This window comes from Lynx rufus, unplaced genomic scaffold (genome assembly GCF_022079265.1).
Source record: "Lynx rufus isolate CCGP_SWC_20201006 ecotype Redwood Valley unplaced genomic scaffold, mLynRuf1.p SCAF_11, whole genome shotgun sequence".
NCBI classification, from domain to species: domain Eukaryota; kingdom Metazoa; phylum Chordata; class Mammalia; order Carnivora; family Felidae; genus Lynx; species Lynx rufus.
Window position 1 is genome coordinate 37,652,659 of NW_025814825.1, and position 14,205 is coordinate 37,666,863.

A 14,205-nucleotide genomic window follows, 5' to 3' on the forward strand; every position below is an offset into this window, starting at 1 on the left:
GACATGCGCAGCAGTATCACACAGAGGATGCCGAGTGGAGCTCGTGGGCCAAATCCAGGCTGTGGAGGAGTTGTATTTGGCTCCTATGCCGTTTTTCAATCTCTTGAAGCAGTTGTTTTCACAACCTTGTATTTCCCTCCTGGCTCTTTTAGACACTGGGTATGTAACTCCTGTATGAGACCACAGTTCTTGAAGTCAGGCAGCCCTGCATGCTAATCCTGACTCTACTGCTTTTTAGCTGACACTGGATACATTAAACCCTTCCTATGTCTCCTATTATAAAATTGGAGAGAACAATACTTTACAGACACGTGTGACTTTAGTGAGATAAGGCATTCATTGGCTAGCACGAGGCTTCGTACATTGTAAGTACTTGATAAATGGTGGCATTAGTGTTTCATTCACAGGAGGCTTGACCTCCTTAGAGCCCCTACCATAGTCTTATTTCAATATGGGAAATTGGGAAGTTCATGGACAGGAGCAGCTCTTAAAAGCAACCTCTACTTGCCTACACCAATGTTGACGAACGGCTTCTGCACTAACAACCTTTAGACAGTCTGTTTCTTTTCTCTGTGGTTCAACTGAATTAAGCAGCCCTCAGTACCAAGGCACCACAAATTTTAAAAGGCTTATTTCTGGGAACGAAAGCAGAAGCTAGCAATGACACCAGTGGCTCCTCCTGCTAACCTCCATCCTGGTTCCAAGGTAGAAGACTTGGGGTCTGGGCACCAGATGCTGCTGATAAAAGATACTAATGATCGGGGTGCCTGGGTGGCTCAGTCGGTTGAGCATCTGACTTTGGCTCAGGTCATGATCTTACAGTTTGTGGGTTCGAGCCCCACGTCAGGCTCTGTGCTGACAGTTCAGAGCCTGGAGCCTGCTTTGGATTCTGTGTCTCCCTCTCTCCCCCTCCCCTGCTCACTCTCTGTCTCTCTAAAATGAATAAACGTTAAAAAAAAAAAAAAGATATTAATGATCAAGTTGGAACAAATCTTGGCCATTGCTCCACCCCAATTTTTGTTTTTGCTTTTCATGGAGAAATTAAGGGGCTGGGACTTAAAAACATCTAAACAATCATGATGAACTCCACACCACAACCCTCTAGCCTGGGGTTCAGGCTCCTTACCATCCCCACCGCCATATGCCTTTACTTATTTTTCATTTTTTAATTTTTTGAGACAGTGAGAGCAAGGGAGGGGCATAGAGAGAGGGGTACAGAGGATCCCAAGCAGGCTCTGCGCTGACAGCCACAAGCCCGTTGCAGGGCTTAAACTCACAAACTGTGAGATCATGGCCTGAGCCGAAGTCGGACGCTCAAACAACTGAACCACTCAGGCACCCCCACCATATGCTTTTAATTCAGAGATGTAGGTAGGAGCAAAAAGCGGGCAGCCCACCCCGGGGGACAGAGGCCACAGAACTAGCCCAGGAGGAAGGGGAGGCTAAGGAAACCTTTTCCCAGTTCTGTTTCCCATCTTCCCTTTCTGCTATTTAATGCATATCTTGCTTCTTCATTCCTTTCTACAATTCAAGTATTGATAATGTGCCCAGCACTGTACTACGCATTTTGAACCTCCTCCTATTTTTCAAAATAACTCTTGTCTCCTCCACACCTTTTTCTTTCCTTTTGCATTACTCAGTTTCCCATGTGCTATCTATGAGTCTCTCCATGATTCACTCTCTGGAAAAAGATGTGGCTCCTTTCTTTACAGTAAATAATATATGAGTTGGCCCCTGGGGGCTGGGGAGAGGGACAGACAGTTCTGTGCAGCACCCAGGGAGCCTACATGGCAAACAAGGAGCACATGGGTAGGTAATGGAGTAAAGACAACTGCAGCGGTTTTATTTCAGTACAGATTTAAGTAACTCCTTTGTTATCAAAAATAACTATGTCAGCATCAATAACCTGCTGCTTATAAAATGTATTCTTGGCAGAGACAGAGAGAGGATTAACATCTAATGAATACTTGCCATCTGCCAGGCAGAGTGGAAGTCTCGTGCTTCTTGGTATTTTAGTGGTCAAGGACTCCTCTGGGATTCTTGTGGAAGCTACAAAATCTCTCCCTTAGAAAAATTCAAATGTACACAAAATTTTACATAGAATTACAAGGGCAAACAATGTTCCAAAGCACAATCACAGACCCCAGACTAAAACTTCTTGCGAGGGGCACCTGGGTGGCTCAGTCAATTAAGTGTCCGACTCTTGGTTTCACCTCAGGTCATGATCTCATGTTTTGTGGGTTCGAGCCACACTAACAGCATGGAGCCTGCTTGGAATTCTCTCTCTTCCTCTCTCTGCCCCTCCCCCACTTGCATTTTTTTCTCTCTCAAAATAAACATTAAAAAAAAATTGGGGCAGATGAACATGAGGGAAGGGAAACAAAAATAATATAAAAACAGGAAGGGGGACAAAACAAAAGAGACTCATAAATATGGAGAACAAACTGAGGGTTGCTGGAGGGGTTGTGGGAGGGGGGATGGGTTATATGGGTAAAGGGCATTAAGGAATCTACTGAAATCATTGCTTCACTATATACTAATTTGGATGTAAATTTTTAAAAATAAAAAATAAATTAAATACTTCAAAAAAGAAAAAAAATTGGGCACCTGGGTGGCTCAGTTGGTTAAGCGTCCGACTTTGGCTCAGGTCATGATCTCACGGTTCGTGAGTTCGAGCCCTGCATCGGGCTCTGTGCTGACAGCTCATTGCCTGGATGCTGCTTCAGATTCTGTGTCTCCCTCTCTCTGCCCCTCCCCTACTCGTGCCTCTGTCTCTCCCTCTCTCTCAAAAGTAAATAAACATTAAAAAAAATTAAAAAAAATTAAAAAAGACTTTTCTGCCAAGCCCTTACATCTGAAAGCATAGCATTATTGAGACAAGATGCCATTATCCCCACCTGACAGATGAGGGTACATCCCCAAGGTCATATACATCATAAGTGGCAGAAACACTTCAACCAGGTTGTCTAAACACCTCAACTTTTTTACTGTCATTATAACCGTCATTCCCTTTTTTTTTAAGATTTTAAGTAATCTCTTCGCCTGATGTGGTGCTCGAACCCACAACCCTGAGATCAAGAGTCACACGCTCCACCAACTGAGCCAGCCAGGCACCCCATCATTCCTTATCTTTACACGAGGAAATAAAATCATGTGAGAGACTGAATCTGTGCAAAACATTCTAGACTCAACCACAGGACGCCAGAAAGCTCAGACTTCCCAGAGGTTCCAATCCCATTTCTTATCAGCCAAAAGCCCCACTCCCTGCGAACTTCATCTACTCAGCTAGAAAACAAGCCAGAGGTGATTTTCTTAGACAGGTTTCATATTCCTCAGAATAAGAGGCCAACCTCTTTGTCAATATCTCAATAAAACTAAGGAGAAAAAATTTTTTAAGAAGCAATCTCTCCTTAAGACAATCTATCAGTGAAAATTGGAATTAAGAGACCAGTCAAAGCCTATGGATATGAAACAAAAGATTTAATTTCAGAATATTACATGAATAAAAAAGACAGTGCATATGGTTGTTTCTTTACAGTTACATAGATCTATCCGATATATAGTCAAATAAGAATGATATACAAAAAATGGTGAAACAGTTAAGAAACCTTGTTTCCGTGTTGAGGGAGCTCAGGGAGAATGGGAGGGCAACCCCTGCTATGAAGGGCCCCGGGGGCAGGAGCGTTTTTTTCCCAATAGGCTCTGCCAGGCTCCCAGCAAGTGTGGGCGAGCGCTCTGCTCAATGGCTCTCTAGCCCCCAGGCTGTGGCCTCGAACACTCCAGCTTCCATGGCAACGCAAGCACTCAGACTATCACCACCCCACCTCCTCACTAGCCCCTGCACTGACTCTCCACTACACGTTGGCATTGGCTGCTAAGGAAGCTAGCTTTTCCCTGGGGAGTTTTAGATTGGGTTAATTACCACTGGTTTGAAAAGCTTGTGCATCTTAGGAACCCAAATCTTCCCCAGATTCTAGAGCAATCTTGCCAAATGCCGGTATCCAGGTTTAGATCAAGGTCTTGTCTTCAGTGCAAAAGCTTCAGGGTGGAGGGGACAGGGATGAGGTTCTCCCTGGGAAAAGGGAAATCTACTTAGAAAAGACCTTCCAGCATTTGCATGAGGCCCTGTGTGAAGTAAGGAAGCAGCGAGAGTCTAGAGAAGTCCATTCCCAAAGATGGCTGCCCCAGGTAAGCATGGGCCACACAGCTGGTCACTTCGAGGCACAGTTGCGATGACCACAGCTTCTCCTAGGAGGCAGTATTTTAAACCATATCCTAACAGAGGCTCCTGCGAGGGAAGCTGCACAAAAACACTGCTATCCGGGAGGAAAGGCTCTGCTCCGACACTCTGGGATCTGCTGGCTTCCTCACAGGCCAACAAAGGGCTGCCTCTGCAGTGGTCATCGCCGTCAACAGCCCTGCACTGCTCCATTTCCCAAGGGTGCTCCCTTGGCATTCCTGACAGACCCTAGAAAGATATTCAGGGTGAAGAGTGTGTGGAGGACCAACTGCCGCTTCAGTTACGATTTGTAAACAACCATCTCCTTTGACATGTTTTGGCACTCAGGTATCATCAGTATCTTCTAATCTTCTTTCGCTGCGGCAGTGGAGTTTTTCAAACCAGACTCACTGGTCCCAGTGCAAAAGTCTGTCATTATAAAAGGTTAGAAACCCCAGTGACTATGGTTTTCACTGATTCACCCAGTGATGTGAATCAAGGCGGTGCTCTGTGTTTCCATGCTCATGCCCACTGGCACAAATACACTGCCCTGCACTGACGTATCAGAATCCATCACAACTGACCCCAGAAAGAAATGAAATCTTAAAAATCATAAGAAGAGGCATTTCCAAAGAGACTGTTCCAACATGAAAAATAAACATAACAGATTAAAAAAACATCTTATAGATTAAAAAACTGTTAAATACTGGCTCAAGAATACCCGCCCACCAAGTCAGAAGGGAGACAGTACCCTTCTGTGGCAAATGACAAAGGGCTTTGTCTTTGAGTTCTCCGTAAGATTCCACAGGATTAGAACGCTTACATATTATAAGGCAGAAGGTTATACTGTTTATTTCTCAAATTTGGATTCCAACTGGATCACAGCTTCTGTTAAAAAATTACCTATCACACCCTTTAAGCAAGGGAAAGTATATTTAATAAATAACTTAAATGAAACACACATACCCGAATACACACATAAATTGCCTAAGGAAGCGAGCTATATAAAAGCATGTGCGTGTGGCAAGCATCTTTCTCACCATCCTGGTGCCAGAACACTACCCTGGGGTATCAATTCCATCCAACCAAAGAAAGTCTCCTAAATCTCAGCCACCTTCCTCAAATAGAACGCCAGAACAAACCTGATGAGAGGGAGCTATCAGGTCACTGCCCTGCTCTCTCCACCTGATGCCAGGCATGTTTAACCGACCACGCCACTCTGGGATGAAACATTTAGACAAATAAAGAAACGAACTACAGAGTTAAGGGAGAGCATTACTTCAGTCTGGTTATACTGAAAGCAGCGTCTGTTTGCATTCACTGGTAGCTGGTGCTTATTTTCTCAATAAGAAAAAAGCCAAATAGAAATCTACATAAGTGAATTTGCTAAAAATATTTTTAAGAATGACATAAAACTGTTTTAGAGAAAAGGGATTCTACGCAGGTTTATACTCCTCACCATCTACCGTTCACAATCCATTGAATTGGAAAGCCAAATTTTACATTTCCCTTCACTACTGCTGTTACAGCAGCAAATGAAACAGGAGGCACGGAAGAGAGGACTGACACCTGGACACAAAACCGAAGCATGCTCCCCGCAGAGTCATCTTCCGTTTGAGGAGAAACGCAGCCTTTTCAATAGTTTGAAGATAGTCAGCAAATCATACTTTGCCGGGCAACTGCTTCCGCACAGAGCCTGACTCAGCTCCAGCACAGGGCAAGAGCGGCCGCGCAGCTTAATAGAGCAGGCCCGCTCCGAACGTCCTCGCCGGCCACACACCGCTCTCCGGGTGAGTCCGAACACCGGATCAAAGCCATGCCACCGCTCACCTCCAACGCACAGCACGTGAACATCCCCAACCAGGTCAAAGCCCCAGCCCCACCTCCAGACCACTCCCTTGCCCATCCTGACAAGGAGGGGGCAGCGCAGCAACCCTCCTCAAGCACTGGTGATAAGCCTTAACTGCTTCCAATTTTAGTATATGTGCTGCCGAAGCGAGCACGAGCCTTAACTGCTTCCAAAGGAGAACATGCTCCTTTAAATCCTCCCAGCCCTGCAGAGTGATGCTGGCTTCCTCCCTGTGGCTCCAGCTTGCTCTCAGGAGACAGTCCAGCCCGCACACACCATCCCTTAGAAGGATGCAATATAATTCCGTCCACAAGGAGTCACCACGGTCATAAAGCCAGCTGGCCCCATCCTAGTCACACTCCAGAGCTTCCACTACATTCAGATGTATCAGCAAACCTCTATTAAGCCATCAGTGACTTTCCTTGAGTCACAGTGATTCGGCACAGAAGTACTGGCACCAGAGATGTTTTAGGTGAGAGGAGACTGAATGAAGGAGACGAGTTCAGCAACCACACAATTACTTTGGCATCACTGAGGAAAGGGGAAGAGAGGGAAGGAGGAAGAGATGCAAGGAGGGAGGAAGAGACAAAGTTTAACAAATGACATTTGTTAAAATATTCTATCATTCTGAATTCTCCCTTTTCAATGCCACAGGCCAAATACCCTGCAATCTCAGGCCCAAGAAATAATTTGTAAATTTCTGGGAAAGCTGTTAAGTTCTTTGGACACAAATGATATTGAGGAGTACAGCCGCATGAGACAAAGAGCTTTCCCAAAGCTTAAGGTGAAAAAGAAGGGAAAGACACCTGTCTTAGAGGCAATTTAGAGTACCTATCCGAAAAATGGCTTTAAAAAAGACAACAACAAACAAACAAGAAACAACCAAAATACCCCCAACACTAACAAAACAGAGAAAAGCCCCAAATATCAGTTAAAAATAGTATCAACCCACTAGGATTGACAGTACTTTTTAAAAAAATCACTGACAGTTGAGCACAACTTTCATATTTTTAAAAATAATATCTGCCTGAACAAATACATGGAATGAGCACTGAAGCCCACCTGGTCCTGCCCATTTACTGCGCTGTGTGAGCTGGTTGGCTAGCTCAGTGGTTTCCCCATGATATTTTCAAAGAGAGAGAAAGAGAGAGATGCCAGCACTCATTCAGTAGGCAGAGTCTATAGACATTATCCAGTGAGTGGGGTTAGAGGTGTCAGTCAGGTCACAGGATTAGGTGACTCTCACAATTCAAAATGCAGCAAGCAGGCTGCAAGTCCAAGCTTCTCCACGAGCGGTAATGATGCCTGGCCCACTAAAGAGAAAATTCTGGGTGGACAACAGGAGAACTCTGGATCCTTCAGGGGAACCCTAGGCTGAAAGAAAAACAAGAACATTAAGCACATTTATAAACATTTCTTTTTGCAAACATCCCACCTAAAAGCTAGAGAATCTACACTTAATATTTCTACAAACTGAAGGTTCAATAGCTTGAGAATTTCTGACTCTCTATCAAATAAACATCACTTTGTCCACTTGCCCTAATCTCAGTTCATTGTAACAACTTGGGACACCTGGGTGGCTCAACTGGTTAAGCATACAACTTCGGCTCAGGTCATGATCTCATGGTTCGTGAGTTTGAGCCTCACATCAGACTCTGTGCTGACAGCTCAGAGCCTGGAGCCTGCTTTGGATTCTGTGTCTTCCTCTCTCTCTGCCCCTCCCCCACCTCTCAAAAAATAAAGATTAAAAATAAATAAATTAAATTAAACTAAATTAAATTAAATTAAAAAATGTAATGACAATAACAGCTACCACTTTACTGCTCTGAGTTTCTTATATACCTTATCTCATTTATCTTCATAACAATTTGTGCATGAGATAACACTCTTGCCATTTTACAGGTGAAGAATCTGAAGCCTACACAAGTTAACTTGCCCCAAGATAAATAGCTATTGAGCAGCAAAGCTGGGAAATGAACCAAAGCCTAACTGAATGCAGAGCTCATGTTCTTACCACTACTACGCCTCTCACCAGCAAATGTTTACTAAATGCCTACTAGATGTCATTACTGGGAGAAAAAGAACAGGAGACAGGAGACCACAAATATATTCTTAAGTCTGGCCCTGTCTTTCAGAAAAGAAACTAGCTACAGATATTAGATGATACAAGTGAAGTAAATAATGACGATAAATCATACTAAATGTCAACATTTTAGTAGTGTCCACAAGAATCCAAAGGAAAATGCACATCTGGCTGGGTTAGCCAAAGAAGGTTTCAAAGGGGAGATGTGTGGTTCAGGTTAGGCTTTGAAGAATGGGTAAGATTCTAACTACTGAAAGTAATGCTCATTAATAAGGAAGTGCTACATCAGCAATTCTCATCTGGGGGTCCCCGGAGGACACTTGGCAATGTTTGGAGGCATTTTGGGTTGTCAAAACTGGGGGAAGGGTGCTACTGGCATCTAATGGGTAGAGACTAAGGGATGTTGCTAACCATGGTACAATGTACAGGGTAGCTCATACAACAAACAATTATCTGACCCAAAATGTCCACAGAAGCAGGTTGAGAAACCCTCTGCTAAATAAATCTCTTTGGAGAGAGTGTTCTTTTTTTTTTTTTTCCTTTTTAATTTTAGAGAGAAAGCGCAGGTGCACATAAGGTGGGTAGGAGGGGCAGTAGGAGAAAAAGAGAGAATCTTAAGCAGGCTCCACACTCAGCCTGATGAGGGGCTCAATTCCATGACCCTGGGATCATGACCTGAGCCAGAATCATGTCAGATGCTCAACCGACTGAGCTACCTAGGCGCTCCTGGAGTGTGTTCTTGATGATGATAATTAAATTACATTATTTCCCTCAAATAATATTTGTTCCTTTTATAAAATCACCATCAAAAAATCTAGTTATATTGGGAATGCAAGCTGGTGCAGCCACTCTGGAAAACAGTATGGAGGTTCCTCAAAAAACTAAAAACAAAACTACCCTATGACCCAGCAACTGCACTACTAGGCATCTATCCAAGGGATGCAGGTGTGCTGTTTCGAAGGGACAAATGCACCCCCATGTTTATAGCAGCACTATCAACAACAGCCAAAGTATGGAAAGAGCCCAAATGTCCACTGATGGATGAATGGATAAAGAAGATGTGTACATATACACACATATGTATATATGTACACACACACACACACACACACACACACACACACACAGTGGAGTATTACTCAGCAATCAAAAAGAATGAAATCTTGCCATTTGCAACCACGTGGATGGAACTGGATGGTATTTTGCTAAGTGAAATTAGTCAGAGAAACAAATATCATATGACTTCACTCATATGAGGACTTTAAGAGACAAAACAGATGAACATAAAGGAAGGGAAACAAAAATAATATAAAAACAGGGAGGGGGACAAAACATAAGAGACTCATAAATATGGAGAACAAACAGAGGGCTACTGGAGGGGTTGTGGGAGGGGGGATGGGCCAAATGGGTAAGGGGCACTAAGGAATCTACTCCTGAAATCATTGTTGCACTATATGTTAACTAATTTGGATGTAAATTTTAAAAAATAAAAAATAAAATCAGGAAAAAAAAAAGAAAACTTCACAGTACTTTCTATTATAGCATTTTTGGCTAAGATTTAAACAGGAGAAACCTGGAGCTTTGATGTATAACTTGAAAATTTGTAATTTTTCACAGCAGTTTTTAATCCAAAGAATTTTGAATAAAATCTAATTAATTATGGGAAAAAATACGAATAAAGATTTCCAAATAACTATTAAAAAAATTTAGTTATATTCATTGCATTAAAAGAGTCAGACAGCAGGTAAGTGGATCTGTGTCCTTGGAAACTGGAAGAGAATTCAGATCTGGAGATGCAGGTCTGGCAGCAGTTATCCTAAAGAGAGAATAGAGCGGTGGATTAGCCCAAGCTGCTGAGAGGGAAAAAGCAAGAGCAGAGATAAGCAGGGAACTCAAGACAGATCACTTAAAAACAGGAAGCAGAGGTAGACCAGCAACAGTAAGCTACCACAGAAGTGGAAAAGAATTAACAAGGAAGGAGAATAAGAATAGGATATCATCATGACAGCCAAGGAAGGCTTTTCAAGATGGAGGAAATGACTAAGGGGAGGGCAAAGCGAAAATGCCACTGCCTAATCCAATCAAAGGTGCTCATTATCTGTGGGCTCCCACTATTCTGAATCCTTAACATTTTTTTTTTTTTTTAATTTTTAAGTAGGCTCCACACCCAACATGGGGCTTGAACTCACGACCCTGAGATCAAAAGTCGCATTCTCAGGGCACCTGGATGGCTCAGTTGGTTGAGCGTTCAGCTTCAGCCCAGGTCAAGATCTCGGAGTTCGTGAATTTGAGCCCTGCATATGGCTCACTGCTTTCAGTGTGGAGCCCACTTTGGATCCTGTGCCCTCCTCTCTCTCTGCTCCTCTACCGCTCATGCTCTCTCCCTGTCTCTCTCTCTCTCAAAAAGGAATCAACATTAAAAAGAGAGAGAGTTGCATGCTCTACCAAGTCAGCCAGGCACAACTGAATCACTAACATTTTTGAGAATCTAACAAAACTATATATTCTGTCCTCCAAAAGAACGTACATAGGCATCTACAAATGAAATAACATTAACAATACTAGGAACTTTATCAGAGTCTTTAGAAGGTCCACAGGAACAGCTCAAGAACCCTTGCTCTAAATCTTCTTGGTAAGGGGCACCTGGGTGGCTCAGTCAGTTAAGTGTCCGACTTCAGCTCAGGTCACAATCTCATGGTTCGTGGGTTCGAGCCCCACATTGGGCTCTGTGCTGACAGCTGACAGCCTGGAGACTGCCTCGGATTCTGTGTCTCCCTCTCTCTCTCTGCCCCTCCCCTGCTCTGTCTCTCAAAAATGAATAAAAAAAACATTAAAATTTTTTTTATAAAAATTAAAAAATCTTCTTGGTAAAATATGAACCTGGCTTCTTTTTTTTTTTAACTGTTTATTTTTGAGAGAGAGAGCACAAACCGGGGAGGTGCAGAGAGAGGGGGACAGAGGATCCAAAACAGGCTCTGCGCTGACAGCAGAGAACCCCATGCAGGGCTCGAACGCACTAATGGAACCATGAGATCATGACCTGAGTCAAAGTTGGACGCTCAACCAACTAAGCCAACCAGGCACCCTGAACCTGGCTTATTTCTGTAATGCATTTCTCTCTCCTGAAAGTAGAACTGTCAATATAAAAAGACTTAATATTTCTTGATTATTTTAAAAAATGAAAGCCACAAAAGGTATAATTGATACAAAACAATGTATCCTTCAAAAATAACTTACACTTAGCTTTGATTCATGGATATATAGGTTAGGTAAAAATATTTAGACACACATAATTCAAACACCCAACTTGCCTCAATCAGACAGCCCCTCCTTTAAGTCCGAAGATGGAAAGAAAAAGAGCTCAGATAATTCATTCAAGGATAAGGAACAAGACTATACTGAAATCTGGGAATGCAAGCTGGTGCAGCCACTCTGGAAAACAGTATGGAGGTTCCTCAAAAAATTAAAAATAGAACTACCCTACAACCCAGTAATTGTACTACTAGGTACTTATCCAAGGGATACAGGTATGCTGTTTCGAAGGGACACATGCACCCCAATGTTTATGGCAGCACTACTGACAATAGCCAAAGTATGGAAAGAGCCCAAATGTCCATCGACAGATGAATGGATAAAGAAGATGTGGTATACACATACAATGGAGTATTACTAGGCAATCAAAAAGAATGAAATCTTGCCATTTGCAACTACATGGCTGGAACTAGAGGGTATTATGCTAAGTGAAATTAGTCAGTCAGAGAAAGACAGATATGACTTCACTCATATGAGGAATTTAAGATACAAAACAGATGAACATAAGAAAAGGGAAGCAAAAATATAAAAACAGGGAGGGGGACAAAACAGAAGAGACTCTTAAATATAGAGAACAAACAGAGAGTTACTGGAGGGGTTGTGGGAGGGGGGATGGGCTAAATGGGTAAGGGGCATTAAGGAATCTACTCCTGAAATGATTGTTGCACTATATGCTAACTAATTTGGATATAAATTAAAAAAAAATAAAATTAATAAAATTTTTAAAAAAGACTATACTGAAATCTAATCTTTTAGAAAAGAATAAAGATTTATCCATAAGGATTGGATTTTTGTTCTCTTTCTATTGCTGATATCTCAAATCATAATTATGCTCAGGTCTCATTAGTAAAGTGCACATGTCAAACCAGAGATCACTTCATCTGCCACAGGAGCCTTTTAAAATAAGACCAAGTCTCAACCATTTTTCTCTAGTCACACTAGCACTACTTGTCAATGCTTCTAAAACACTATTTCAATGAAGCCTCACAAGATATCTGTGAACTAGATATAACTATTATCCTTATTTTCAGAGAAGGAAACAAGCTCAGAGAGAATGAATGGTCTTCCTGGGCCAGAGGAATAATGCCTTAAATCAGGTCTAACAACAAGTCCCCTGGTCCTCCCAGTGGGCCACACGGCTTCTTCAGAGGAAAGCACAGCAGCCACTACTTTTCATCCCCAAGCCTCGGGCAACTGGCAGTCAGTGCCAAATAATCTTTTTTGTTCTAAGTATCGTCTGAAATATGTTGTATGATATGATTTCCAGGATCCGTCAGCTGTTTATTCACTGAAAGCCTCACTGAGTAAACAAGGCCAAAGTCTACACAGAAAGAGAACAAAACTATTCCATGTTTATTGAGCATATTCTTAGCACTTCTGTACTTGGTTTCACAAATTAGTTTACACTTGCTTTAAATTTTCTTAACAAGTATTCTTAAGATTTTGTTCACATGTGTCCCATCTGTCCAAGAATGCAGGGACCATGGGGGCTGTCTTCACAGCTCTGCACCTCAGCATCGGGGACAGCGCTAGGTATGTTATCAATAACCATCTGCTAAATGAACTCAAGGGCAAAGACCCAGTCTTGCTATTTTACATTGCTTCTGACACTGGGAATTCAAAAACTGCTCCTGACTGACTAAATGCAGAAAGGACTTATATTCAGTAAGAATAAATATAATCAGTACCTTTTTTCCCCTCTTTCTTCCCCTCAGACCACTTCAATCTTGTTGGCATCAATGTGACAGCTGGAGAACCAGGAAATAACTGTAACAAGAAAATTTTATAGTGGCTTAAATGTGCTTATACCATTCTTATACATGGACTACTAACAGAAGAATTATTTGCTTGTTCCATTTCAGTGTGAAGAGTTTCATGGAGGCAGATTGTATTTATATCACTAACCTTAATTGATTTTATTGCTGGCTTGATGAAGCAGCATGTCTAGTATACCTGAGACTACCCAACAAGTAATGCAGTGTCAAGCAGGCCCAGCTCAGTGTTACCTGCCCCCTAGAGTCTCCCCGTAAGGACTGGAATAGTTCCAGCACTTTGTGGAGCCATTTCACCATATTTGTCACCTCTGCGTATGACTGGCTATACTCTCCTGGAACTCCACATGTGTTTGTTTTGACCATCAACATACGTGAAAGGACTGAAGAAAAGGCATAGTTTCATGGCCCAGAGAAACACAACAGGAAATAAAACAGATGACAGACAGTATAGCAATATTTCTCCTTTCTACAAATGTACACAAAGAGAAAGTCTGAAGAACAGGATCTTACTAAGTTCATATTTTCTTTGCTGGCTCTCTTCAGTTCACCCATGGCTATAGATTCCGGAGTAGGGTACTTGTTTTTCTTTTCTGACATCATCTGATTTCCCAGGACCTTCCGCTGATTTAGGAAGAGAAAATATGTGATTTATAAAGATTGACTCTATCTGTATAATAGCTATACTGATCTTTTAAACTACAGTTTCTTTCTTTTTTTTTTTAAGTTTATTTATTTTGAGAGAGAGAGAGAGAGAAAACGAGCAAGTAGGGGAGGGGCAGAGAGAGAGGGAGAAGGAGGATCCAAAGCTGGCTCCATGCTGTCAGTGCAGAGTCTAACATGGGGCTTGAACTCACAAACCATGAGATCATGACTTGAGCCAGTTGCTTAACTGACTGAGCCACCTAGGTGCTCCACTACAGTTTCTTAGTTTAAAATTTTTTGAAACAAATAAAAAAGTTACAAAAAT

At 42.3% G+C, this 14,205-nt stretch overlaps 1 protein-coding gene and 1 non-coding gene across 2 annotated transcripts in view; one reads left to right on the forward strand and one right to left on the reverse strand.

The window, feature by feature from the left end:
- The first annotated feature begins 765 nt into the window (after window positions 1-765).
- Window positions 766-850, forward strand: TRNAQ-UUG (transfer RNA glutamine (anticodon UUG)). Its single transcript has one exon. It is a non-coding gene; the product is annotated as a tRNA-Gln (tRNA).
- Window positions 851-3,465: 2,615 nt separating this feature from the next.
- The window catches only part of ARHGAP19 (Rho GTPase activating protein 19), a 67,818-nt gene continuing 57,078 nt past the window's right edge, over window positions 3,466-14,205 (reverse strand). The window contains exons 10-12 of the mRNA XM_047072267.1: window positions 13,749-13,859; window positions 13,152-13,230; window positions 3,466-7,442 (exon numbers count right to left, since the gene is read on the reverse strand). Of these exons, the coding sequence (XP_046928223.1) occupies window positions 7,438-7,442; window positions 13,152-13,230; window positions 13,749-13,859 (195 nt within the window). The 3' untranslated portion in view covers window positions 3,466-7,437. The remainder of the gene's footprint in view (window positions 7,443-13,151; window positions 13,231-13,748; window positions 13,860-14,205) is intronic.